General features: G+C 31.8%; 1 protein-coding gene and 1 long non-coding RNA gene across 2 annotated transcripts; both read left to right on the forward strand.

Moving 5' to 3' along the window:
• Positions 1-2799: 2799 nt before the first annotated feature.
• On the forward strand, positions 2800-3603 carry LOC131597858 (uncharacterized). Its single transcript, XM_058870521.1, has one exon. The coding sequence runs from the start codon at positions 2800-2802 to the stop codon at positions 3601-3603; it is 804 nt and encodes a 267-aa protein (XP_058726504.1).
• A 3422-nt stretch (positions 3604-7025) lies between these two features.
• Positions 7026-20798, forward strand: LOC131599657 (uncharacterized). Its single transcript, XR_009282877.1, has 3 exons — positions 7026-7484; positions 20398-20465; positions 20553-20798. It is a non-coding gene; the product is annotated as an uncharacterized LOC131599657 (long non-coding RNA).
• The last annotated feature ends 5647 nt before the right edge of the window (positions 20799-26445 follow it).

Raw genomic sequence — 26445 nt, forward strand, 5'->3', positions numbered from 1 at the left:
ACAGATCAGCCAAAAAAATGAAGAAAAAAAACTTCAGATTAACACAACTCATGTCCGGCGACAGTTCCGGCAACAATTCTGGCATCACTTCCGGCGATAACTCCGACGTCTTCTCCGGCAAGAGCTTTGAGGACATCTCCATCAACAACTCTGACATCACTTTTGAAACTTCCCGTGAGAACTTCTGACAAAATTTTCAGCATTGCTTCCGATGACTTTTCCAGGAACACCTCAATCTACATTTTTGACGAAATCTATGCTAACATTTCCGATATCATCTCTGTTGTCATCTCCTCCGGAAAAATTATTAGATTTGAATCGGCCTCCAGCAAAACCACCACCATTTTTGCGATTCTATAACGTTTATCTTTGCTATGGTTTTCAATTTTATTATTTTTATTTGAAGAAAAAAAGAAACAGAAAGAAGATGATGTTGGTGAAAAAAATGGAGAAAGAAGAAATGTTGAAAGAGGGAGACGGATCAGAATCAGGAAAGAGAAAGAAGAAAAGTATATCCATTATTTTCCTTGATCCCATCAATATATTCAACACCTTTAAGATTTCGACACGTGTCAAAATCCATTTCCTTTACCAAAACCACCAGCACTTATTCAAAACCTATGTGCTAGAATTTAAGGATAAAAAAAAATGTAGTGAGAGAAGGTCCGACTTCTCTCTAAAAAACACACTTCTAAAATATTATTCGACTTAAAAATTTTCCCAGTAACACTTTGTGATTGGTTAGTTAACATCAATGGAGAAAAACAGTGAAATGGAATGGAGATTGGTCTCGAGGAAGAAGAATAACGAAGGTAACAGCGGAAAGCGTTGGGATATGAAAAAGGGCGGAGGCAGTGGGGAGAAAACGACAACAACATCCTATTTCTTTACTGAAATACCTGATCAGTATGGGGAAAAGGAGATGTACAACGTTTTCAAGGTGTTTGGGGACATAGATGAGGTTATTTTCCCACCCAGGAGAGACAAGAAAGGAAAACGCTACGGTTTTGTGCGTTTCTTTAACGTTCAAGATTCGAGAATGTTAGAAATAAAACTGGACAACATCATTATAGATTCCAAAAAAATACATGCCAACATTCCGAAGTTTAATAGGGAACCCCGAAGCTTTAGAGGTGCTGGTAAGGTGCAACGTCGTGAGGAGATCAATAAAGCAAATCTTATGGGAGCACATCAACAACATCAGCGGGTGCCTATTGGAGGGCAGTATACCAATGCGATGCAGAAGGATGGTCAAAGAAGAACATATGCACATATGGTTGGTGGAATACAGTCCAATAAAACAGTGGTGGATAGACAAGTTCAGGCGAAAAAGATATCGTTTGTACACCGAGAATTCAATATGGAGGAAGAAGATCTAAGCAGATTTCATAAGGCTTTCGTGGGGGTGGTTGAACGTCCGGGAGATACTTATAATATACAAGAAAGATTCACCAAACAGGGTTACTTTGGGGTTAAAGTGACTCCAATGGGTGCTAATTTATGCTTATTGGAAGAATGTGAGGAAGGGTTGATAAAGAATATTGTTGCTGAGGCACAAGACTGGATACAGGAATGGTTTGAGGAAATTAGACCATGGAAGGAGAGTGATGTAGACAACGAAAGGGTCACATGGTTAAGAGTGTATGGGTTGCCATGTCATGCTTGGAGAGACAAAGTGTTTGATTTTCTGGCAAAAACGGTTGGTTCCTTTATTCGTGCAGATGAAGATACAAATAATCACAAGAACCTAGATGTCGCTAGGATTTTGATCAGAACCAAATACTGCTTGGTTCTGAATGAAGCTATTAACATATCCATTAATGATCACGTGTTCCGGATCAATATTGTTGAAGATGGCCACGGCCCTATGAGGATTGCCACGAGTGAAGGTGAGGAAAATAGGGTGTCTAAGGAAGCTTCAGGCGAGAGCTCCGGTGAGGAGTCGGGAGAGTGGAATAGCAAATCATCAGATGAAGGACTACTGTCTTTTGTCCAAGAGTCCTTGGCAGATTCCATTGGATTGGCGGCAAGGAGGCGTGTATTGAGAGAAACAACATTAAATGCTAGTACAAAAGGGATGGAGGAACAGTGTGTAGATGGGATGTTTCAAAAGGCATTGGAAAATGAAAATTTTTTGGCAGAAAAGAGGAGGCTGGATGAGGTGTACGATAATTTCATGGCCAAAAAGTCAAAGGAGAAGGGTGGGGTGAGAATTGGTGAGTGGGATGATGGAGATTGTGTAAAGTTAAGCAAGTGGGGACAGAAGGCAAATTCAGTGGGTGATATTAGGGAAACATATAAAGAAACGAGGCCCAGCGCTAAAGCCCAATTTGTGGGGGCAAAAAAGGCCCAAAGTATGGATGGTAACTTTCGGTTGGAAAAGGCACTGAGTTTAGTGAGGGAATTAGAGAGGGGTAAAGGCAAAGAAACGTGGCAACCACCAGCTCACAACTCTAATTTTGAAATCTCAAAATCCTTCTTCTCAATCTTGGCGCGTCCCAGAACCCTAAGAATTGGGGAATCCTCAATAAAGCCATCCGTTCATATAGATTCACCCCAATATTCTGCAGCAACGACTTTATGCAACAATTCTATTGTTAATCCGGGAAGATCTCCGGAGTATGGAGGTAGCAGAGAGCGAGTTTCTCAGGATCTGGCGGATAGAATTTGGCAGGAGGTGGCGGCTTTGGGTATTTCAGGTGGGGAGAGAAAGGATATGTATGTAGAGGCGATTAGGGGCTTGGAAAGGAGGGACGAAGAAGAAATAGTTAGTAGGAGGGAGAAAAAAATAGGTTTGCCATGAATATATTGTCTTTTAATATCAGAGGGTGTGGCAGTAGTATCAAAAGGAGGAAATTGAGGAAGATGATTGAGGTGGACCAGCCGGATATGGTGTTCTTACAGGAGACGAAATCTCAAGCGGTTAGAGATGGTTTTATCAGAAGTTTGTGGGGTGCAGATGACATTGAGTGGTCAGCAAAGGATTCCATCGGGGCATCAGGTGGTCTAATTATTATGTGGAAAAAAGGCATTATTTCTCCTATCTTCAGCTTCAAAACTGTAGGATCCCTGGGTATAAGCGCCGTCTTCAACAATCAAGTATGTTTTTTTGTTAACGTATATTCCTCGTGTCAATTACATGGGAAAAGATTGTTATGGTTGGAATTGGTGGAGTGGAAAAATAGAGCTGGGCCGGGATGGTGGTGTGTAGGGGGAGACTTTAACTCCATTAGAATGAGTAATGAAAGACAGGGGAGTATATTGGGGAATAGGAGTAATGAGATGCAGGAGTTTAATGATTTCATAGATTTGATGGACCTGGTCGATGTTCCGGTCATTGGGAAAAGATTCACATGGTCTAACAAGGATGGGAGTTCAAAGAGTAGATTAGACAGATTTTTGCTATCATCGGATCTAATTGATGAGTGGAGGATCGTGGGGCAGAGTTCATGGGCTTGGGATATCTTGGATCACACGCCAATATGGTTTAAAGCAAGGGACGTGAATTGGGGTCCCAAGCCATTCAGAGTAAACAACTGCTGGTTCGATGTGAAAGATTTTCAAAGATTTTGTGGCGTCGTCATGGCAGAATATTCAGGTTAGGGGTAATCAAGCATTTATTATGAAAGAAAAGTTCAGAAGACTCAAAACTATGCTGAAAGTATGGAACAAGGAGAAATTCGGTCTGATCGATTTGAATATTGAAAAGGCCACAATGCTGATAAATGACAATGATATCACGGGCTCAGCTTGTGCAGAAGCGAAAGAGAATTTATGGAAACATCTTCATCACAAGGAAAGCTTATTACGTCAGAAATCAAGGCAAAATTGGTTAAAGGAGGGTGATCTTAATACTAGATATTTTCACCATGTTATAAAAGAAAGAAGAAGGAGAAACAATCTTGTGGCTATTCAATCAGAGGAAGGAGAAATAATCGAGGATGTGGAGGGTATTAGGAATGAGGTGGTAAAGGTGTTCATGGAGAGATTTAAGGAGCCGATGATGGTCAGACCTATCTTGGAGAATGCAGGGTTCCAAAGTTTATCTGTTGAGGATAGAGATTCACTGGAAGCAGAGTTCTCAAGAGAAGAAGTTCGTAAAGCTGTGTGGGATTCTGATGGTAATAAATGTCCTGGCCCAGACGGGTTTAACCTCAAATTCATACAAGAATGCTGGGGCTTTCTAGAAGAAGACATATATAAGTTCGCGCAGTAATTCCACAGATACGCTGCCCTGCCTAAGGCAATAACGGCTGTGTTTATTGCCTTGATCCCAAAAAATATCAATCCACAGGGGCTGAAGGAATATCGTCCAATTTGTCTTATAGGAAGCTTATACAAGATTATATCCAAGATTTTGGCCAACAGAATTAAGAAGGTTCTGCACAAAATAATTTCTCCAGTTCAATCAGCATTTGTTCCGGGTAGACAGATCTTGGACGGGGTATTAGCTCTTAATGAGATGATAGATCATGCCAAGAAGGAAAGGAAGGAGTGCTTTATTTTTAAAGTAGATTTTCAACAGGCATATGATTGTGTGAGTTGGCAATTCTTGAGAGAGTTGTTCAAGAAATTTGGGTTCGGAACTAATTGGTGCAAGTGGATGGATGCTTGTATTTTTAACAGCTCCCTGTCAATTCTGGTAAACGGGTGTCCCACGGTGGATTTTGCGGTGGAAAGGGGTCTTAGACAAGGAGACCCCTTATCTCCCTTCCTTTTCACATTGGTGGCAGAAGGCTTGAATGTGCTAGTAAATAAGGCTGCAGATTCAGGGTCATTTGAAGGTTACTGTGTGGGTAATAGTGGGGTTGTTAGGATTCTACAGTTCGCGGACAATACGGTAATTGTTGGTAAAGGTAATTGGAACAACATTCGCAGCATCAAAGCAATATTCAGAGGCTTCGAATTGATTTCTGGTCTAAAGGTTAATTTTCACAAGAGCAAAGTGGCAGGGGTGAACCTGGAGGAAAATTTTATGGAATCTGCCTCCCAATTTCTGAGTTGCAGTAGAGAGAATCTCCCATTCAAATTTCTGGGCATTATGGTTGGTATTAATCCGAGGAGAACGGAGGCTTGGAAAGGAGTGATCAGTGGTTTCAAGAATAAGTTATCAGTGTGGAAATCATGACTGTTATCAATTGGAGGAAGAATCACGCTTCTTAACTCAGTTTTATCCAGTTTACCAATCTACATAATGTCGTTCTATCGAGCTCCGGTGAAAGTTATAAGAGAATTGATTAGTATTCAATGTAGATTTCTTTGGTGTGGTAATGAAGATAAAAGATGCATTAATTGGGTCAGCTGGCATAATATTTGTAAACCGAAAGCGGGGGGTGGATTAGGCATAAAACACATTGGCCAATTGAATAATTCATTACTGACAAAGTGGAAATGGCGCGTTTTGAAGGAAGATGCATCGGTGTGGAGGGACATTCTGGGAGCAAGATATGGAGATGTTAACAAAGATGTTATCATGGGAAAAGATTTCAAGTCGAATAAGAAATTCTCGGTGTGGTGGAAAGACATGATGTTGGCAAGTATTCTTAAAAATAACAATTTTGACTGTTTTGCAGGAAATATTTCTTTTGGTTTAGGCTCGGGGGAGCACATATTGTTCTGGTATGGGAGGTGGATTGGTGGCACACCCCTCAATCTTATGTTTCCGAACCTGTTCAGTATGTCAAACAAGCCATTGGGTATGGTTAGCGAGATGGGCTGTCGACAGGGTCTTCGGTGGTGCTGGGACTTTCAGGTGGATACAGTTACCATAATGGAAAACCCGATGGCTGTACAGGAAGCTATGGAATTAATAGAGGTTCTGGGTGGAATTTCGCCGGCACAAGGGGTTATGGATGGAATTAAATGGTGGCCAGATGGTGAAGGGGTGTTTTCGGTCAAAAGCTGCGCATCATTCATGCGGGAGAAAGAGGAGGAGAGGATAGAAGAACCTGCGGTTTTGGCAGCAATCAACACAGTATGGTTAACGGATGTGCCCTCGAAAGTCAAAAATTTTGGATGGAGGCTTTTGTTAAATAGGTTGCCGGTAAAAGAACAACTTGCCAAGAGGAACATCATTCACAAGGAAGAGGATAAAGTTTGCATATTATGTTCAGAACATGTGGAAAATTTGGATCACTTATTCTTTAATTGTCATCTGTCTAAGATTATTTGGGAAAAGATAGGTTTGTGGATGGAGGTGCAAATGGAGAACAATGTGGTTGGAGCAGCTGGACATTTGGAACATTTTGTGACCGGCTTGAAAGGAAGAATGAAAAAGAAGATGAGGGGTTTAGTTTGGCTAACTACGTTATGGTCGATTTGGAACTCAAGAAACAACTTCATCTTCAATAATACTAACATTGTTTTAGATGAAGTTATTTCAAGTATCAAAGTTGTTTCTTGGTTGTGGCTGGCAATTGGGGCTAAAGCAAGAAGTACCATTCCTTTGTTCCATTGGTTTCAAGCACCTATCGAAGTCCTTAAGTTGTTATAATTATGTTGGGTTATAATTGTCTTTGTAATGGGTTGTGTGTACCCCTAGTACTCACATCTTCCTTAATTAATATATCAATATTGCTTATCAAAAAAAAAAACCGATGTGCTAGGTTTGTTTGAAATCCTCACCCCCACGTGAAATGCTTATGGTCCCATCAAAGAAACTTTTTTTTTCTATATTTTCTTTAATAGAACATTTTTTCATGACCAGTCACATGTTCCTCCAAATTTCTCTACCCATTTTTTATCATTAACACTCCAATTTAATTTCTATTATATAAAAAAAATTAATTAATTTAGAATTCGATAGTCTTATTTTACAACCTTGAGGACAAGGTTGTTTTTAAAGAGGTGAGTAATGATAGAGTAAGAATTATGATTAAATAAATATTTTAGATATTAAATTAGGAGTATAATTTATATTATTATTTTATTTTGTAATGTTCTTAGAATCTTTAAATGTTGTTGAATTGGGTTTTAATTAGTATTGAGCCTTTAGTTTATTATCCATTAGTATTATTATATATATGTTGGATCTTTGACACTTGAAAATCAATCAAAGAAATCAACAAAGTTATTTTTATCTCTATTTTCTTACCTTTAATTTTAATATCTTTACCTTTTATTATTGAAACCCTAGTTCTATAGACTTGGTAGGATTAGCTTTCTATCACACATTGGGATTTATCAGAAAGAGAGGAGGACCGAAAAAAGAAAAGACTACAACCTCTTCACAACATTAAAACAAAAACGCAGCAAGGTTGGATCGAGGGAGTAGAGGGATTTCGCTCCATCCTTTTTCAGCCGCGAATCACCTCCAAGACCAGCCTCTCTCCGCTTGCGTTTTCCTATGCCCTCCGACAAACACCGAAACACCTCCTTCAAAGCTCCGATCGATCACAGCCTCCAACCGCCATAGGGAACGTTTCCGAAAATAGAAGAGGAGAGAACAAGTTTTTTTTCTGGAAAGCGAAAGACGGAAAACAAAGGTAAAAGCCGTGAAAATTTTTAGTTTTCTTTTCTTGTTTTCTACTTGTTTTAGGTTGCAGGTAATGTGTTGTTTGGAGAGAGAATAAGATAGATATGGGAGCAATACATGATTTTATTAAAACTAGATCGCCAACCCGTGCTTCGCACGGATACATTAGAAATAAAACTAAATTTTTTTATAATAGTTGATATTTAATTTTTTATTTGTATATAAAATTTTCTTGTAGACCATTTATTTATATTATACTTACAATTATACTATTATTTTTTTAACGTGAAAGACATTAAATTAGAAAAAAATTACTATGATAATTTAAAATGTATAAATTTAAAGAAATGAATATTATTAACTAAAGAATATTTTTAATTGTTAATAAATGGTTGTTTTAATATTTACTTATAAAATAAATAAGTTTTAAAATTTATGATATAATTGTATTAAATATTATATTTTGTAAAAAAAACTTAAAAATTATTTAAAATGTGAGTTTATATAATTTTAGAGTATAAATATGATAAATATTTTGAAGATAATTAACTTTTTTGTCAATTATAAAATTTTCAATACATTTAAATGATATATTAAATTTGTCTATTTTAATTAGAACTTGAAATATATTTTACTTCTTGACGTAACTTTTTTTATTTTTTATTAATTTATTTAAAATATAAATAAAAGTGTTATATTATTTATAAGTAGTAAAATTCTTATTGATTTAAACTGTCTAAAATTTATGAATATATACCATTAATATAATTTTGATATTTGGTACGCAATTTAGTGATTTAACTCTATAATTTTAAAGATACTGAGTTTGTATTTTTTTTAAAACATTAAAAGAGACTTTTTAGCAATTTTTTAAAATAAATAAACGTTAAAATAATTTGAAGTAGTTTTTATAATATTCAATAAATATTAAGAAACATATAATTTTTTATTATATATAATTTCTAATAATAACTCATTTATATTATAATATTTGTCAGTACTCACTTATCAAATTATACATATAATTTTTTAAGTTAAGAATAAAGTTACTCCACAATAATTTATGACTCTTCAAATACTATAATATTTGTCAGTACTCACTTGTCAATTTTTATATATTCTTAGCTGATATTAATTTATGACTCTTCAATTATTTTAATAGTATTTGAAGTTACAAAATTTAATGATTGTGTAAAAAACACACATTATTATTATTAATAATAATAATAATAATAATAATAATAATAATAATAATAAAATATAATAGTAACTTAAAGTTACAAATATTAATATAGTATTGAAGAGTTAATAAATTTCATTTATAAATTAAATTATAGAATGATATCAATTGATTAAATATTTGGTTATCGCATAAAACTAAAGTAAAATGTTTAAGTTATAACATCTATCTAAAAGGGAAAATAACAAAATTGAATATAATTTTAAAAAGCAATTTAGAGTGATATAAGTAATAGTAAAAATATTAGGATTGTAATATATTACTTTATTAGTATAAAAAATATATACATTCATATTCAAATTTTAGAAATAAAGTTTTAATATATGCCTAACTATTTTTAACTTTTATATTAAAGGGTTGCACAAATTAAACCATGCTTTAAGATAAGTTATATCCTTAAAATAGAAAGGTATCATCTTATGATGTATCATAATAAAAGCCATAGTCTATTTGAGTTTTTTTTACATAGTCACATATAATACATTTACTTTCACGTGTAAGAAAGTAATCATAAATTTTATAAAATTCATTCACACTTATAAAATCAATACTGCAATAACAATTCTATATAAAATAAGAATAATAAAAGTTATAAATGTGTTTTTTAACAATTGATAATTTCATAAATAATATATCTACGTACATCCGAATTATAGTTAGATTTTTCCAATTTTAAATTCTATCTTATAATCAATTGTGGCACTAATATGATGTAATTACAATGAGCAACGAAAAGAAACAAAGAAAAATAAGATCCTTAGTAGCAAAGAGAAAGTAAACATAAATAATTTAGTAGGCAAATCTTCTCTTAGACTTTGTCAAAGCAAAATTCTATCTTATAATCAAATATTATCCAAACTTGAAAATTAAAAAAATAATCATGAAATAGTAATGGTTCAAATCACATATATGATATAATAAGACCGGAGAATGAAAAATGAGGAAAAAAAAAGGAAAAATCTTCAAAATTAAATACTTTTCTTATTCTTCCTTTAACTATAGCAAGAAGAAATAAACTCGTTTAACTATATCAAGAAGAAAAAAAATTCAACATATAAAATAAAAATAAAAACTTAGAATTAAGATCTTATATTTGCTTTTCTATTAAATGAATAAATATATTAAAAATGTTGAAAATAGAATGATGAAAATAAATATATAAAAAAGATAGTTATTATCAATATATTAATATAAATTAACTTTATAATTTGTAAATAATATTTATTTTATTATATATAATATTATTTCTTATATTTAAAATAGTCTCAAAATAAATTTTATATTTTGAAATTTAGTATAAAAATATAATAGCTAGAGATATACTTACATAAAATGTCATTTTTCACGGATTTTTTCAGTACTAAAGATGCAATAGAAACAACAAAATGAATCTTTATTATCTTTTCTCCCCAGTCACATAAAATTAGTTATATTCATACTAACTAAAAAAAAATAAATAAAGAAAGTTAGAAAAAATTATATACAAATGTTATATAGATTATGGAATCAATGATCAAAAGATTGCTTCTAGAAAGAAATCAAAATCAAAATTTCTATTAAACATAGTACATATGCACAACAATGATCATGATTGGATGGATCTTTCTTGAAAGAGAAAATTTGTAGTTTAAAAGAGAAATGGTAGAAAAAAAATGAGATTGGAGACCATTTTTTAAGGTATTTGTAATGAATGTATAGAATTCAAATAGAAGGTGATTAGACAGTTTTTTTTACAACACCTTTAGTGTATTGTTATATGGATAAAATAACTGAAAAATTAATGAGTAGAAGGTTATGAAATATAAATAAATGATTATAAATTTATAATAATTCACATTATAACGATTAGAATTAAATTTAAGATTTAAGGTTATGAAATATTAAAAAATGGTTTTAAATTTATAATAATTCAAACCAACGTACAATTAATAAGTTGATATTTTTCTTTATTTTCTTAAAAAAAACGAAAAAAAGTCATTATTAGAAATAAGATAAGTAATATAAAAAAAATAATAACATCACATATATTGATATCACCAAGTTAAATTCAATAAAAAATAATTTATTTAGTGTAAATATTATAATATATTTGAGAAAAAATATTATTATATTTAAAAAATAACACAAATATTTTTTTATAACACTTGTGCACAAATATCAGTTATAAAAATATAACATAGTTAAATATGTAACGCTTAACTACTTAAAGATTGGCTTAATGTAAAAATTAAATATACTTATAAGTTAACCAAAAAATATATGTTAAAGAATTGAATTAGAATTTTTTTTTATAAAATAATAATTCAAAAATAGAACTAAACATTAAATTTTATGATAGTTTAAAGTTTATAAGCTTTTTTTTTAAAACTTTAATAGAATAAAATCAAAATATTTTTCTCAAACTATAAAATATATGTTAAAGAATTGAAGTAGATAAAACATTATAAAGTAATAATTTAAAAATGGAACTATAGATTGAGTGATATTTTTAGTTAAATCATAAGAATATATATTACCAAAAATTATATTTTATATACGAATATTTAGTTTTTCTCTTTCCAAAAACAAAAATATGGAGAAAATATGACAAAGAGAAATATATGTCAAATATTATTATAATTTTAAATTACATTAGCATATTTTAGATTTAAAGATATTTAAAAAAATTATATTTTAATATTAATTTATTTCTGAAATAAAGATTTACTTTCTATTAAATCATTTTTTATATTTTAATATGAGTAGTAACTTTTAACGCATTTATTTTATATTTTAATGTTTATATATTAGCATCAATATAGTGTATTAGTTACAAATTTAGTATTTATTAAAATAAAATATGATTTAAAAAGGAATTAAATTTAAATATTTTTAATAAAAAATTTCATTTGGAACTGAATATTAATTATTATTATTATTATTATTATTATTATTATTATTATTATTATTATAATTGTTGTTAGATAATTTTTTTATTTATTTCTCATATATTTCTAATATAGTGTTAAATATTATAGTTGGGTGCATAATAGATAGATAGTTATAATTTTAAAAATAATTGCATTTTTAATTGTGGTAGTTGAATATTATATTATATTATTATTATTATTATTATTTTATTATTAAATGAATATTATATTATAATTTATTATTATTATTATTTTAGTTATAAGTATAATAATTATTATTTTTATTATGTTTATTATTATTATATTTATTATTATTATTATAGTTATTATTATTATTTATTTTTAATGTAGGGATAAATTAGTAAAAATACAATTAGGGTTTGTGTTTAGAGTTACTACCAAGGTGACATGTGGCTAGAATTTGTGTTTAGAGTTGTTACCTAGGTGACATGTGGCTAGGGTTGTCATCATGACAACCTTGGATTTATATATATACTAGAACTAGAATGTGACCCGCGCGTTGCGCAGTTATTGATCTTAAAATATTTTTATATTTGTTGTTTTATTTTAAATTAAATTTTTGTGTAATAAAAAATAAATATAAAATATAATTGAAATACACATAATGAGTTATTTAATATAAAAATTGTTTACTGTAGAATTTTTTTTGTTAAAAATATGGAAAAAAATTAAATGGCAAACTTTCAACTCTATAAATATAGATTGTGTAATCTATTACAATGACTTAATTGTCCATTTTTCATATTACATTTCATTTGTTATATAATTTATTTCTTAATTATTATATTTTTGAAATTTTTAGACAATATAAATGACCCTATTAATTATAAAAAGGCATGAATACAATTCAACTAAATTTAATATCACGAGTCTTGACCAGCAAATGATTATCATAAATCAATGCAGAAAATGTTTATAAATTACCATGCCATTACATTTATTTAGGAATTGGATCTGCTTTTTTTTTTCTTCTTCTCGGGAGATCTTTCATGTAGGAATTGAATTCCCTCCTGCTTTCTTTCTCAAGATATCTTTCAGGTAGGAATTGGATTCCCTCCTGCTTTCTTTCTCTCATGATGATATTTTTCATATGGATAATATATGAATTGTTGATAAAAAAATACATTTTAAGGAGAGAGAGTGTGTAAGAGAAACATTAGCGATTTTTTTTTCTTTCAATTTTTATGGCATTTATTTGTCTCGATATTCTTGGTTTTAGTTGTTATATTCATATTTTATTTTACCAAATTGTTTTTACCAATGATTTTTTAAATAATAAGAGTATATAAAAATATATTTTTATTTTTATTGAGTATCATTGTTGTAGTGAACTATTCTTCTTTAGATGAAAAAAACAACTTTAGATCAAATAAATATAACACTAACAATAGTAATGTCGTAGAAATAAGAAAATATTACGATTAAAAATATATGTATTTATGTCAATACAATCTCATAGACCTCTAGAGTAGCAATGATGCAACAATTAAAATAATAAAAGTCTTATATATCTTTACTCATGGTTCACGTGAAAAATAGTTATATTTAGCAAACTAATACAAAAATGAGAAAGAAAGATAGAATAAGTAACTTACAAAAAAATATCAATAAAATAAGAGTTTTAAATCAGAAAAATAATAGGACTATAGACATGTACTTACCTAAACAAATATTATACTCCCTCAGCAGCAATAACGTAATATAATTTTATCAACATCTTCTTCTGATTCACATAGAAAAAAAGTCATATTCACATTAACAAATAACAAATTATAAAAATAGTTAAAATATGAAACTAACAAAAGTTATACAAATATAAACGAAAATTTTAATATTTGTAATAGAATAACCCGAGTTTGTATTAAGCCACAAAACAAATGGCAAGACACATATGTAAAGTGAAACAAAAACAATTAAAAAAAAGTGAAGAACACCGTCAAACACCACCAATGATAACTCAATATTACACATATATACACAAACATGAATATGAATACAAAAATAATAAATAACAAAAAAGTTAACCAATCAAATAAGTAATTAAAACTTATGTCAATATAATAAATGAGTAATTAGCATAATTAAATATTAGGAGTTACAGAATATAAAAAGTTGTAATTAAATATTTATTTGAGTATTATTATATAATATGAAAAGAATTTTTCTTAACTATTTATTAAAAACAAAAAAAGTTACATAATATTCATATTTTTTAAAATATAAATTGCAAATGATTTTTATTTTTATGAGTTTTTATTTTATTAATTTGCTAAAAAAAATAAATTAAATTTATGGATTTTTAAATTTAAAATGTCTTAATTAAAGTCAAATATATTATTATTATTGTTATTATTATTTAATAGTGTTAGCAAAATATTATAAGGTTATTATTATTATTAAATAAAACCAATAGTTAACAACAATAGTTATATTCAAATAAACAATAAAAAAGAAGAAGAAATTATAAAAGTAAATAACGAAATATTATATTGATTCTTAAAATAAATTATTACTTAACACTATTGATAAAATATTTAAATAATTGATACATAGATTAAGTTGAGTCAATGACAGTTAAAAATTCATTTGTTCAAACTTCTTCCTCCAAATTTCATTGATCCTTCACCATAAAATTCTGCACAAATATTCCTCCATAATTTGACCTTCCATTAGAGTACCATCCATAGAACCTGAAAATTCAGCTTCAATAACCTTAAACTCATTGAACCCGCACCTTCAAATCAACACAAAACCATACACAAAAACTTCCTCAACCTTACCTTCAAATTCTGCATAACCGGACAATTCCTTCAAAATAACCTATCACACATGTTCATCATCTTCATCAAACTAAATTCCCCTGCAGATTTTAGAAAGAACAACACGCATCAGTATCAAATTGGATTTCACATCCACACACTTTCATCACCTACAAACCGAATCACAAAAACAAAACTCACATGAGAATTTCAACGTTTCACACAGCTTCAACGATTCGGCTTCAACTTTGCAATCCTTCTGCAATCAAAAGACAGTTAAAATATAAGTGAGAACTAAGAAAAAAATAATAAAAATATCAACACAATATAAAAAGAAGATCTCATTTCCATATGGACTCTGAAGTTAAATAAGACCTATTTATATGAATATTTTTTTTAATAATTAAAGAAATTGAAAACAAATTGATGGGTTACCATTTTATCATCAAGAACATTTAATGAATTACCGTTTTATTATCAATATAATTTATTAGAAGAGTTACAAATAATATTTAAGAATAGCTTTAATTTTGTAATCAATTATAATTAAAATATGTTTATTGTTCAATATTTCTAATTTGAACATTTGTTTTTAATTTTTTTTATTATAGAAACAAAAGATGAAAATTAACAAAAGAATTATTTGTGAATAGCATAACATGTCTTTTTTATTTTTTTATTTTAAATTTTTATTGAGTAGTAATTAAAAATGCATTTATTTTTTTCATATATAATATATTATTATCAACATATAGTTGCAATTTCAAATAAAGAACTAAATAATTTATTATTGTAATTATCAAATTTAATTCATAATAATAATTTTGTTTTAGTATTAATTGTTAATTATAATGGTTTTAATCAATTACATATACAAATTTTCATTTTAAATATAATAATGAGCATGTGAGAGGTCATGAGTGTTACTAAAAATCCATAAAATTAATAAAAATAATTTTTTTTAAATATTAAAAATTAGAGCTATTAATGCGAAATACAGATTTTATATGAAAATAATTGAGAATTAAAATAATAGGATTTAAAAAGGTGAGAATTTAAATAATATTGTAGAAGGATTATTTAATAGAAACTTTTTTGGGCTAAAATTTTATATCTACATTTTGTTTTAAAAATTAAAATAAGAGCTATTAATAGAAAAATTAAAGATTTTATATTAAAACAATTGAGAATTATAATAATGAGAGTTACATAATAAAAATATAATTTAAATATTTATGTGGTATTATTATTTATAGTAATAGGTGTTACAAGTCTTACAAAATAGAAAAAGATGTAATTTAAGTATTTATGTGATATTATTATTTATATTTTATAAATTACATATTTAAATTATTATTTTTGTAAAGAATGAAAATTCTATTATAATGCCACATCAGCATTAGGGTTAGAATTGTGTCTAGGGTTGTCATCATGACAACCTTAGATTTATATTAAGTAGATTAAGATAAGATGTGTTATTTATTTATTTATTTGTTAATTCTTTTTTTTTAAAAATAAAATAAATAGGAAATCACGCTGACACGCGTATTATTATTTTTTTTAAAAATTGGCTTGACATTTTCAAATGTGGACTATCATATGAAATTTCTTGAACTTCTTTCCCTTTTCCAAAAAGGTGGACTATTATATATAATTTCTAGAATTTATTTCCCTTCTCCAAAAACGTGGTCTATCATATGAATTTTCTGCATATATCTTTTTTTTAATTAATTAATATAATTATTGTTTAGTAAATTTGGGTTGGTGTAATTTGGTACACCCTCCATTTATATCTCACACCCCTTTGTTCTACTTAATTAAAAAAATTTATCATCACTTATTTATTTTAATTAGTTAGTTAATTATTAAATTAATAATAATAAAAATATAACAAAAATTCAATCTTTCGCGAATAATACGACAAGTGAATGACAATTTCACCATGTCTTCTAATTGGTCGACTGCTAATGCCGTACCAATCAAATTATTTAAAAACATTAAATTGAATTCATGTGCGATTCAGTTTATGCCTGGAGCAATACTCGAACACTATCGCTAAGAATGCGATAAACGAATTAAGTCAAGTTTCTTTGCCTCTAGCGAATTAATTTTGGTAAAGACCACGATTCTTTATCAAGACTACAATTGAATCGATTATTTCGCCGATTAGCGCAATTTTATTCTGATGAAGATCACAATTCTTATTTGACGATTCAAAATTAATCTAAAACAGCTGACCAACAATTCAGACCTCTTAACATAATTCAAAATTCCATTTATTAAAACATTAAAAATTATTTAACACATTTAATATTAATTATTTAATACAAAAAAAATACAAAAAGGGATTATATACAAAATACCAATTTATTTTATTAACTGCGATCTACGATAACCACGAACTGCGAGTACGTATCTTGCTAAAACACTTCAATAATATAATTCTAATAATTCATATAATCCCATAAAAAACACCAACAAACCTACTAACTACGTTGACTCAAATCCTTCGTTAAGGAGGTACGTAGGCATTCGGGCAACCGAAACGAGTCCCCTTCCCCAAAAATTAAGTAGGTTTGAGATTTTATTCTCTACCCTATGCACCTTTTAACCACAAACTGTTTATCATAAACTTTGCATAAGAGACACCTTAAACCTTAAGATGGATTAAGGGTGTCCTAATTTCTCGACTTACCTAGAAAACTCTTAATTAGGTTTTATCTCATATTTTCCCTTATCTTTAGGAAAGAATAGTTAAAAATTTAAATCAGGTCGTAACACTCAGGTTCTCCAAAACGCATCCTTCGTTTCTCCTCCATTCTACTTTGTAGCCTCTTCATCTTTTTTCTCTGAACAACACAAAAACAATTAATCAAAAACAAAACTAAAAAAATAGGAAGGAGCATACCGGAATAGGATCCGTGGTGGCTCCGGCGAGATCCTTCAACGACTTGGGTCGGGAGACCGTACAGAGGTTGGGTTGAGCGTCTGCGTTCTTCTGCGGGAGATTCCGATTCATTCTATTCGATCTATTTCGTTTCTTCTAAAATTTATCTTTTGGCTCTGTGTTGAGTAGTCTGATCCGATGGAATTACAACGATGATGTAGGCACGCGATTTGGCTCCGGTGCTGCAGATGCGTATCCACTGAGTTCTATTGAGAGGTTGCTTTGTTGAGGATTCGCTCAGACGTGCTAAAGATGAAGCGTTGGAGAGAAGGATTCAAACGTGTTTCCATCTCGACGAATTCGTCCCAATCGCGTGTCTGCCTCCTTTTCTCTTTTTCTGAAACATGAGATACAACAAACAGAAACAACAACAAAAAATAATGGTAGTTCTAATGCTTGAATCCTTTTGCAGGTTGGAACAATATCGCTCTGCTTAGAACGCTTGAATTTGATTATAAGCTTTTTGCAGGAAAATTGTGGATGGTTGTATGATTCATGGATATTGCACATGTCTTGCTTTGTATCGATTTTGTCTAATAATAATAGAGTTTTTTTTTGACGTTGTGTTCTGGGTTGTGGTTTTGGTTTTGGGCAGGCTCTTATATACTCCTTCTCCTTCTCTGCAAAATAAGGACAACAAGCAAAAACAATTGATTTAAAAAGTATATACATGTTCATAAAGTGATGATGAAATTAGTGCATAAAATGGATACAGGTTTGGATTTTTGATATGTTACAGATTCATATACAACCCTGGATGAAAGTTATTGTAATGGATGGGTATGTATGTCTTGAGTATTAAATTGTTAGTGTAAAAAAAAGAATAGCCGGCTATGCATCATATGGTGTAAAAAAAGTTTTAAAAAAGTGGTTATTGTTATTTAGATATTGAATGAATTGTTATACATAAAAAACAGCGTCGAAGCAAATATATTAGGAAACCTCATGTTGAAAGTTTTAATCATCGGCCTATGGCCAAAGGTCAAAGTTAGTATAAAAACATACATCGGGGCCTCATGTTAATCATCGGCCAAAATAATAAAAATTATTTTGAAGAGAAGGGAGGCCTCATCAGGTCACGTGTCATCATTGGCCAAAGAAAAAATATTTTGAGAAAGTTTATGAAAAACAATTTAAAAAAATGTGAAAATTGTGTTAGTGATTGTTGATTTTGTAGGATACTGTTAGAAAATTGTTGATTGAGAGAAATGTTGATGACAAAAGATGGTGGAGAGGTGCCCTTTTTATAGATTAAAAATTAGGTCAAAACAATCCTAAAATAGTTAAAGGTGCAAAAAAAGATAAAAAATAGTTAAAAAACATAGAAATACACCAAGCGGGAATTGAACCCGTGACTTTTTGTTTGCAAATCTTTCCTTCTTACCAATTGGGCTATGTTATTTATTTGAAATAAAAAGCTAATGGAAAGTATATGAAGCATAGACAAACATCTTTCTATCTCTTAAAATATAACAATTTAAGGGTAAACGGTTATATTTTAAAATAGACTTTAAATCGAATATTTATAAAAATAGGATATCAATGTAAATGAACCCTAAATTTTTATAAAACCCAATTTTTAAAATAGTTTTGAATTTTTGAAAAGCGTGGGCAAATTTTGGGGTATGACACCTACGTATCCTTTTCAGGAATCAGAGCGTCGTAGTTCGGCTCACATGTTTTTGTTTATTTTTGTGTTTTTTAGTGGACGAAGTTACATTCGCAATCTAGCGTCAGGATAGCAGCTTGATGAGTGGAGTCTTACGCGTTACCCATCTGCGATCGAAAGGAAACAACATGTCCGATTAAAGGGAAAGAAAGCCATGAAGGCAAGAGAGAGAAGAGAGAAGATTGGTTTGTATTTTTTAGGTGTAATTCCATGATGGACAAAACCCACTACAAGGCTTCGCATCACTTCCTTACTTTGTTTAGGTCTGAGCCTTTATTAAGTGTTTTAAGATGTTTTTGATTGGATGTCTTCTAAGGGGGATTCATTTGTGACTTGAATCATGCCTTAAAAGTTTAAGTGTTTAGAGAAATACACCAAGGCCTACGCCTCAATCATTTCTCTAAATAGCGGTAAGAAATACACCGAGGCCTACGCCCCAATCATTTCTCCCACTAAGTAGAAAAGAGCTACATCGAGGCCTACACCCCAATCATTTCTTTCCCACTATGAAAAAAGTAATAGCATGATTCGCGTCGTCCTTTTTTAATGTTTTAAAGAGTTGCAAAAGGAAAAGAAAAGGGAAGGAACCTAATCTAGTATGAACTAAAAGATTGGGGCGTTAGAAAAATTAGTTTGTTATGAATTCTGTTGCATTCTGTTGGTGATGGTTAGGGTTTGTTAGAGACTGTTTCTGTTTTAACTATGGTTATGATTGGTTAGGTTGTTAGGAATTGGTTAAAGTGGTTATGATTATGTTATGAGAAGTGTAGAACTGTTAGCAGAGGTGAAATAGTTAATAACAGTATGAATATAAAATGAATATATCTTCCACCCTTGACCTTCTTCTATCTATGTCTTGATAAGAATTAGTCACCACTAGTTGTATTTCTCATTCAGATACTTCAAAATAGTAATGATAATAACTCATCATCTAAATCTAAGAGCAAGTCAGATGCACCAGGAAAATCCTTGCTAATAATGTCAAAACTTGATTATCAGTAACATGAATTGAATGTTGTTGTGCTTCATAATTATAGCCGATGTCAGAATCTTGACAATCAGTAACATCGGTTGAATGTTCTTGTGTTTCAGAGATATTATCACTTTGAAGGGTTGAATTGAGTTGACAAGTTTGGTCCAGTTCTAACATTGAATGAGCATCTTCAGTTTGTGATTCTGTTTTATTAATACACTCAGTTGGACTTTTGTTTGATTTTTTTCCACAAGATGGTCCCTTCAAATAGTTTCTATACTTCTGCAAATGACCTGCAATCTGAGCTGTTATTAAACCACAAACATCCATAGTTTTGAGAATTTTTCTAGGTTTTGCCTCATCAAAGCCAATTTGGTTAACATCATTTGCAAACTGTTGGTGCAGGCTTGAGACTTTGGCTAATACTGAACTGATGTGGCTGTTTCGAATTGATGGATGTGTAAGCTTGGAATGTATGTACAATTTGGTATATATATGTCTTGGTTCAGGTTGAAATGATATGGCTGCAAGTTCTGAGTCGGCTTTTATGTATTATGCAGGGTATTGGTTGCTGCAGGTTAGGAAGAGGTGCAAGGGGCATAAAGCTCGTGGATCAGTATGATGAAACTTGTCATGGAAAGCCAAGAGAAATAAAATACAGATGCTGTTTATAATAGACTTAGAACAAAATTTGTAATGCTTATCTCTATGTAAATAGATAGATTTGTAGTTATAATATTTTTGTATTGAATTGGATATTTGGGATGAATTGGATTTTGTAATGAGTTGGAATTGTAAAATGTAATGTGATGAACTTGAGATTGTAAATAAAGTGTACTTCTTTTTGTAACTTTCAATGGAATATGCAATGTGATTTTTGTAATTATCATGAGTCTTTGGGATTTGAGTTCAAAATGAATTCTCTTCTTATTTTTGCAAGGGATCTTGAATGCCATTGGACTTTGTATGGATAACTTGCAATTCCAGTAATGTAATAAACACTTTCCCTCTTTTTCTCTTCCTTTTGCATTTGAATTTCAATGAATGGATCTTTCATAATTACTTGGGTGGACTAATTAATGTGTCTAGCAAATGCATCAATGTTCAAATTCCACCAAGAGAGCCTTAGTGAGCGTAGGTCAACAACAAGTCAAATCTCCATAGTTTACTTTGTCAACCAAAAGTCAGCCCTTCTTTGAATGCCTCAAATTTCTCTTTCTCTTTTCAAAATGTAGCTATAGCCCGAGTATTGAGAAGGAGCTCACGATGATTGTAGGACCAAGATCTAGTTGATTTATCAAACTCAAGTTTAGGGAAATAAAACCTTAATTCTTGATCATTGGAAACTTTTGATGAAGGATACTTTTGTATGTTGATGAGAAAGATGTCCCTGTTTGATCACGAGCTAAAACTTCAGTCCCTCTGATCCTTACCCCTAGAGAATTCCATTAGAATCAAGTGGACATTTCAAACCAAGTTAAACCCTATTTTATTCCATGATCCTTGGTCTCAAGTCAATTTTATTGATTAATGATGAATGAGTGTTAGATGACCTAATGGAGGTATGCAGATGAAAGGAGAAGTCTAAGCCAATTAAAAGTAAAATAAAATGGGCAAATTTTGGGGTGCAACATTATGCAGCTGAGTTGAGAAAACATTTTGCTGGGAATACTGTCAAGCTAAACACTGAGAGACCACATCTAACACTACCACCAAGACTTGGTAGATTTTACTTCTATTTTGATGGATGCAAGAAAGGGTTTACCAAGGGTTGTAGACCATTTATAGGGGTAGATGGGTGTCATCTTAAGACACAATATGGAGGTCAGTTGTTAATGGTTGTAGCAAGGGACCCAACTGATAATATTATCCTTTGGCATTTGGTGTGGTGGAGACTGAGACAAAGAAAAGCTGGAGATGGTTTATGCAATTGCTAATGGAAGACATTGGAGAAGGGAGAAAGTATGTTTTTATTTTAGATCAACAAAAGGTAAAAAGTGTTTGTTATTCATTTTTATGAAGTTAATATGTTTATAGAATGGTGCTAATGTTATATGCTTTTTCTGTTGTGTGTGTTGCTGGTTTTAGGGGCTTGTTAGTGTTCTTGAGGAGATGTTTGAGCGAATTGAACACAGGGTCCGCCTCAGACACTTGTATGCAAATTTCAAGAAGAAATTTGGTGGTGGAGCTGCCATTAGGGACCTTTTAATGGGGGCTGCAAAGGAGACATACTTCCAGGCTTAGGAGAAGAAGATGAATGAGCTTAAACAACTTGATAAGAAGGCATGCGATTGGTTGATGGGAGTGCCAACCAAACTGTGGTGTAAGCATTCATTTTCATTTTACCCTAAGTGTGATGTTTTGATGAATAACTTAAGTGAATCTTTCAATAGTACCATATTACAAGCTAGGGATAAACGAATACTCACTATGGTAGAATGGATTAGGAACTATATGATGAATATGATTGATAATAGTATTGTGAAGCTTGATAAGTGATCTAAAAAATAGCAAGTGTACTATTTTCACCGATGTAGTTATAATGGGTTTTACCACAAGTATCGATCTCGAGGATTGCGTAGGAAATATAAGTTATTATAATGAGTCAATTAAACAAAAGAGTATAGGGGTGCTTTTTTATCAATGAAATAAGCAGAAATAAAATAAATAAGCTGAAATTAAAATTGAACTTTTTAAAATATGAGAATAATGCTAAGGTAGGTGTATGATATGCTTTATAACTCCTCTGAATAAAAGATCTCTTTAACAAGTTCATATGATGCAACTATTTATTCCCAAGGGTGTTTTCCTAAGTCCTTAGTGAAAACCTTTTGGTTTACAACCCTATTATCTAAGTCCTTAGAAAGATAGGATTAAACCAAAGCTTTGATTAATCAAGAATTTCTAAATAATCTTACGGTATCCCTAGTCCTAGGTGATAACTATAAGATTTAATTGTATAAAAACCTTAACAACCGTAGTCCTACCAATTGTTAACCGGAAATCAATTCTTGTTTGTCCGACAAAGAAAGCATAAAAACATCATACAATCAAATTGAATAATACGAACATTAGATTAAAGAAATACGATATTCAGAGTCGTTACAAATCAAATCAGGGACACCCCCTAGCATTAGGGGGTTTAGCCTCTCATAGTATTCAAGAAACAGAAATTGAAAAGTTTAGACATTACAAAGATTAGGAAAACTCTGATCTTCAATGGTGTCCACCGTTGAATCTCTTCGTCTTCCAAAACCTTGATGAATATATCTTTCAAACCCTTGATCTGGAATTCTATTGTACGCTCTCCAAAAGTGTCCCAAACTAACTTAAAACATAAACCTAAATAGTCTCCATACAAGCCTCAACCAGTACAAAGTCAAAAATGCCCTTGGATATAAGTTTCAGTGCCAAAAACTCAAAAATTGGAGATTTACGCGCCTGCCAACACAGGCCGTGCCAAGCCACACGGCCAGCCGTGTTGGCCCCTTGGAAAATGTATGCAGCAAGCTTTCTACCAACACGGGCCGTGCTAGGACACACGGGTGGCCGTGCTGGCTCCCTGGATTTTGTATTTAGCTTCCTCTGAGACCTGACACGGGCCGTGTGCTGAAGCAAGGCCGGCCGTGTTTGACCCTAGCACTTGTAATTTTTATCTTTCTCTTGCTCCTCCTTCCTTCCTAGTTGCTTTGACACTTAAGATGCCTTGTTCAAACCTGAAACTTGTACACAACTAACCAAACGGCATAAAAACATCTAAAACTTAAATAAATAATTAAAACAAATAACGAAACGAACAATCATAATAAAATGCAAGAATTTAAACATTTTCCACAAAACTCACAACAAAGTGTTACCGGATTGATAGATGTGGACCGAATGCATGATGAAATTTATATGAAAATGGTGACTGATCACAACCCCAAACTTATCTCATTGCTTGTCCTCAAGTGATGCAAGAGACATTTATAGAGGTCACCCTGGACTCTTTCTTCCTCAATGTCACCGATGTTATTCGCATAGTGCTTCTACCTTCTTAATCAAGCTTCCAGCGTACTATACCAGACTTCCTATCGCATTTTCACATCAGAGTACCCCATCACCTGCAAGCTTTTTCACAATCTCACCAAATCTCTCGTGTTTAAAGTGTTTCACTCATAAATCAAGATATGCAATATCAGCTCTTAACTTTGAATAGATTCTACTTTCACTGCACAGACAAAATTCACACAATTTTTAAGGTCTTTTTCGGATGTAATGGGGCTTAGGTACGGTGGGATAAACAAAGAAAGAGGTGTACTAATGGTTTGCGGCTCGATATTCCTGTCGTGTGTTTTCTCTTCTCTTTTTTGTTGTGCATGAATTTTTTCACAAGGGATCTATATACTTAGACTCATCAACCCATTAATTTTGACATGGATGTTTTTCTTGCACTCGAGTCTATTTGTTTAGGCAAGTGCTTTTGCTCTTTTTCTAACTTTTTTTTATTGACATTTAAATGTCTCACTTTTCATTTGCACTTGCCTCTTCTACACGCTCGACCCCAAACTTATTATTTTTGCACAATTTAGGAAAACAACGCAACATGAATACCGAGCATGGGTAAGGAGTGTTTGGCTCGGGGTTAATTTATGTGGTTAAAACAAACAAAGGGAGATGGCTCAACAGGGGTTCACAAGGGATACATATTATCAAGGGTGGTTGTGAAGGCTCATGGGTAAAAACAAACAAGTGCCTCAGTGTGTGTCCTCATATCATGGTGTGTCAGTAGAATAAACGCAAAATCAGAGTGATAAAGTCATACCTGAATGCCCTCATGATGAATTCGTAGTGTTTGGCTCTGATATACCTCACCATGTTGGATAGATTTGCTTACAGGTTCCAGACTACTCCTAGTGTCATACAATTTCTTTTTGCTTCAAGTGCTATCCACCCTTTTCAATCTAGTAGCGACACGATGCATCCAACAGGTATTTTTCTTCGATGACATCAACTTCCAGGGTGCCTTGAAGAAACAAGTTTAGGTTGCATCTCTCATCCACTTACTACAATTGCATCAGTCATTCGGTGGCTGCTAATCAATCTGTAACAAACAAAACAGACATACCACACAAAGCCACAAAAACAAAAACTAGACAATAACAGAAACACACAAAAATGACAGTACTTTAAAATAAACACACATGAAAAAGGAAAAAAATTACGAAAAAGGAAAGAAAAACATACGAAAAGGACCCCTCCCCCACCTAAACTGAACATTGTCCCCAATGTTTCAGCCTAAGTGCGGGAAGGACTCACAGTCTACTGCGGAGGCGGGTGCTGAGGTGGAAAATGCAACATCATCTGTTGCATCATTCTTTGGATGTCATCAATGGCAACCCCTTGACGGAGCTTCTCGGTCACAATTCTCTCAATCTCCACACCTTGGCGAGTCTGCTCAGCACGGAACTGCTCGATATCTAAAGGTGTCCAGCCAGCAGAGGAGGATCCCTCACCTTGATGTCGTGAGGTCCTAGTGTGGGGAGCAGCCCTCTCCCTTCTTGGTGCTTCCTCTTCCATTGCCTCATCTGCATACACAACATCATCTCTCGCCTCTTCGGGGTCAACATTAGTATATAACAAATTCACATTATTATCAACATTAGTCCTTTCAGTATTCGGTACTCGCAACAATTTGCGAGACCGTCTTACCAACATGTAGCCATTTCGAGACGGTTCGAGCATCCCTTGCGTGCATAGAGCATTTAGATCAATTTTATTCAACGCTTGCAGTGGAGTTTCGCCATCCATTACCGGCTGGTATCCACACCATTCAGCAACCTGTGTAATCATGCCTCCTACAGAAATACCACCTGAACCGGCACGCCCCATGGTACCTAAATGATCTGCCGCAAATGCAGCCACAATCACCGGTTCCTCATTAACCATAGCATACAGTAAATAGAGTTCTCTTTTTGTTGCTACACCTGTACTGTCACCTCGTCCGAACAAGATGCCTTAGCGGTTCGGGCTTCATATTGCGGTAAACCTGTAATAGAGGACCAAAAAGAAGATGCAGAAAACTCATTTGGCACTGCCCCGTGTCCCACTAACGGTAACCGGAGGCATTGCCCAAGCTGAATTACAGACATAGAGTGGTCCTCATTATAAAGCCGAAAGGTTAGAGTACCAAAATATTCAAAAGAGTGCCCAGTGCAGTTTTGGATCTAAATTAAACTCCACAGAGCTTAGGAATTCTAAAGTAATGCGCTCGTATGTGGGCGCATCATTATGCATAAATTCAAGAATTCCTAAATTGTTAAACATTTGTGTCACATCATCTAAGATTCCTAATGCATTCGTAGTGGTATCACACACATACCTAGTAGGGACAAGTTTCCTAGTCAAGAGAGTCTTATACCTTTGGACATGCTCATCCTTTTCAAAAATAATGTTGTGTGCATTAGGTGTTCG

Source organism: Vicia villosa, linkage group LG4 (assembly GCF_029867415.1).
Source record: "Vicia villosa cultivar HV-30 ecotype Madison, WI linkage group LG4, Vvil1.0, whole genome shotgun sequence".
Taxonomy (NCBI): Eukaryota; Viridiplantae; Streptophyta; class Magnoliopsida; order Fabales; family Fabaceae; genus Vicia; species Vicia villosa.

Bases quoted from the DNA above. Each gene is read 5' to 3' on its own strand.
- LOC131597858 (XM_058870521.1), top strand. From the start codon at position 2,800: ATGAATATATTGTCTTTTAATATCAGAGGGTGTGGCAGTAGTATCAAA.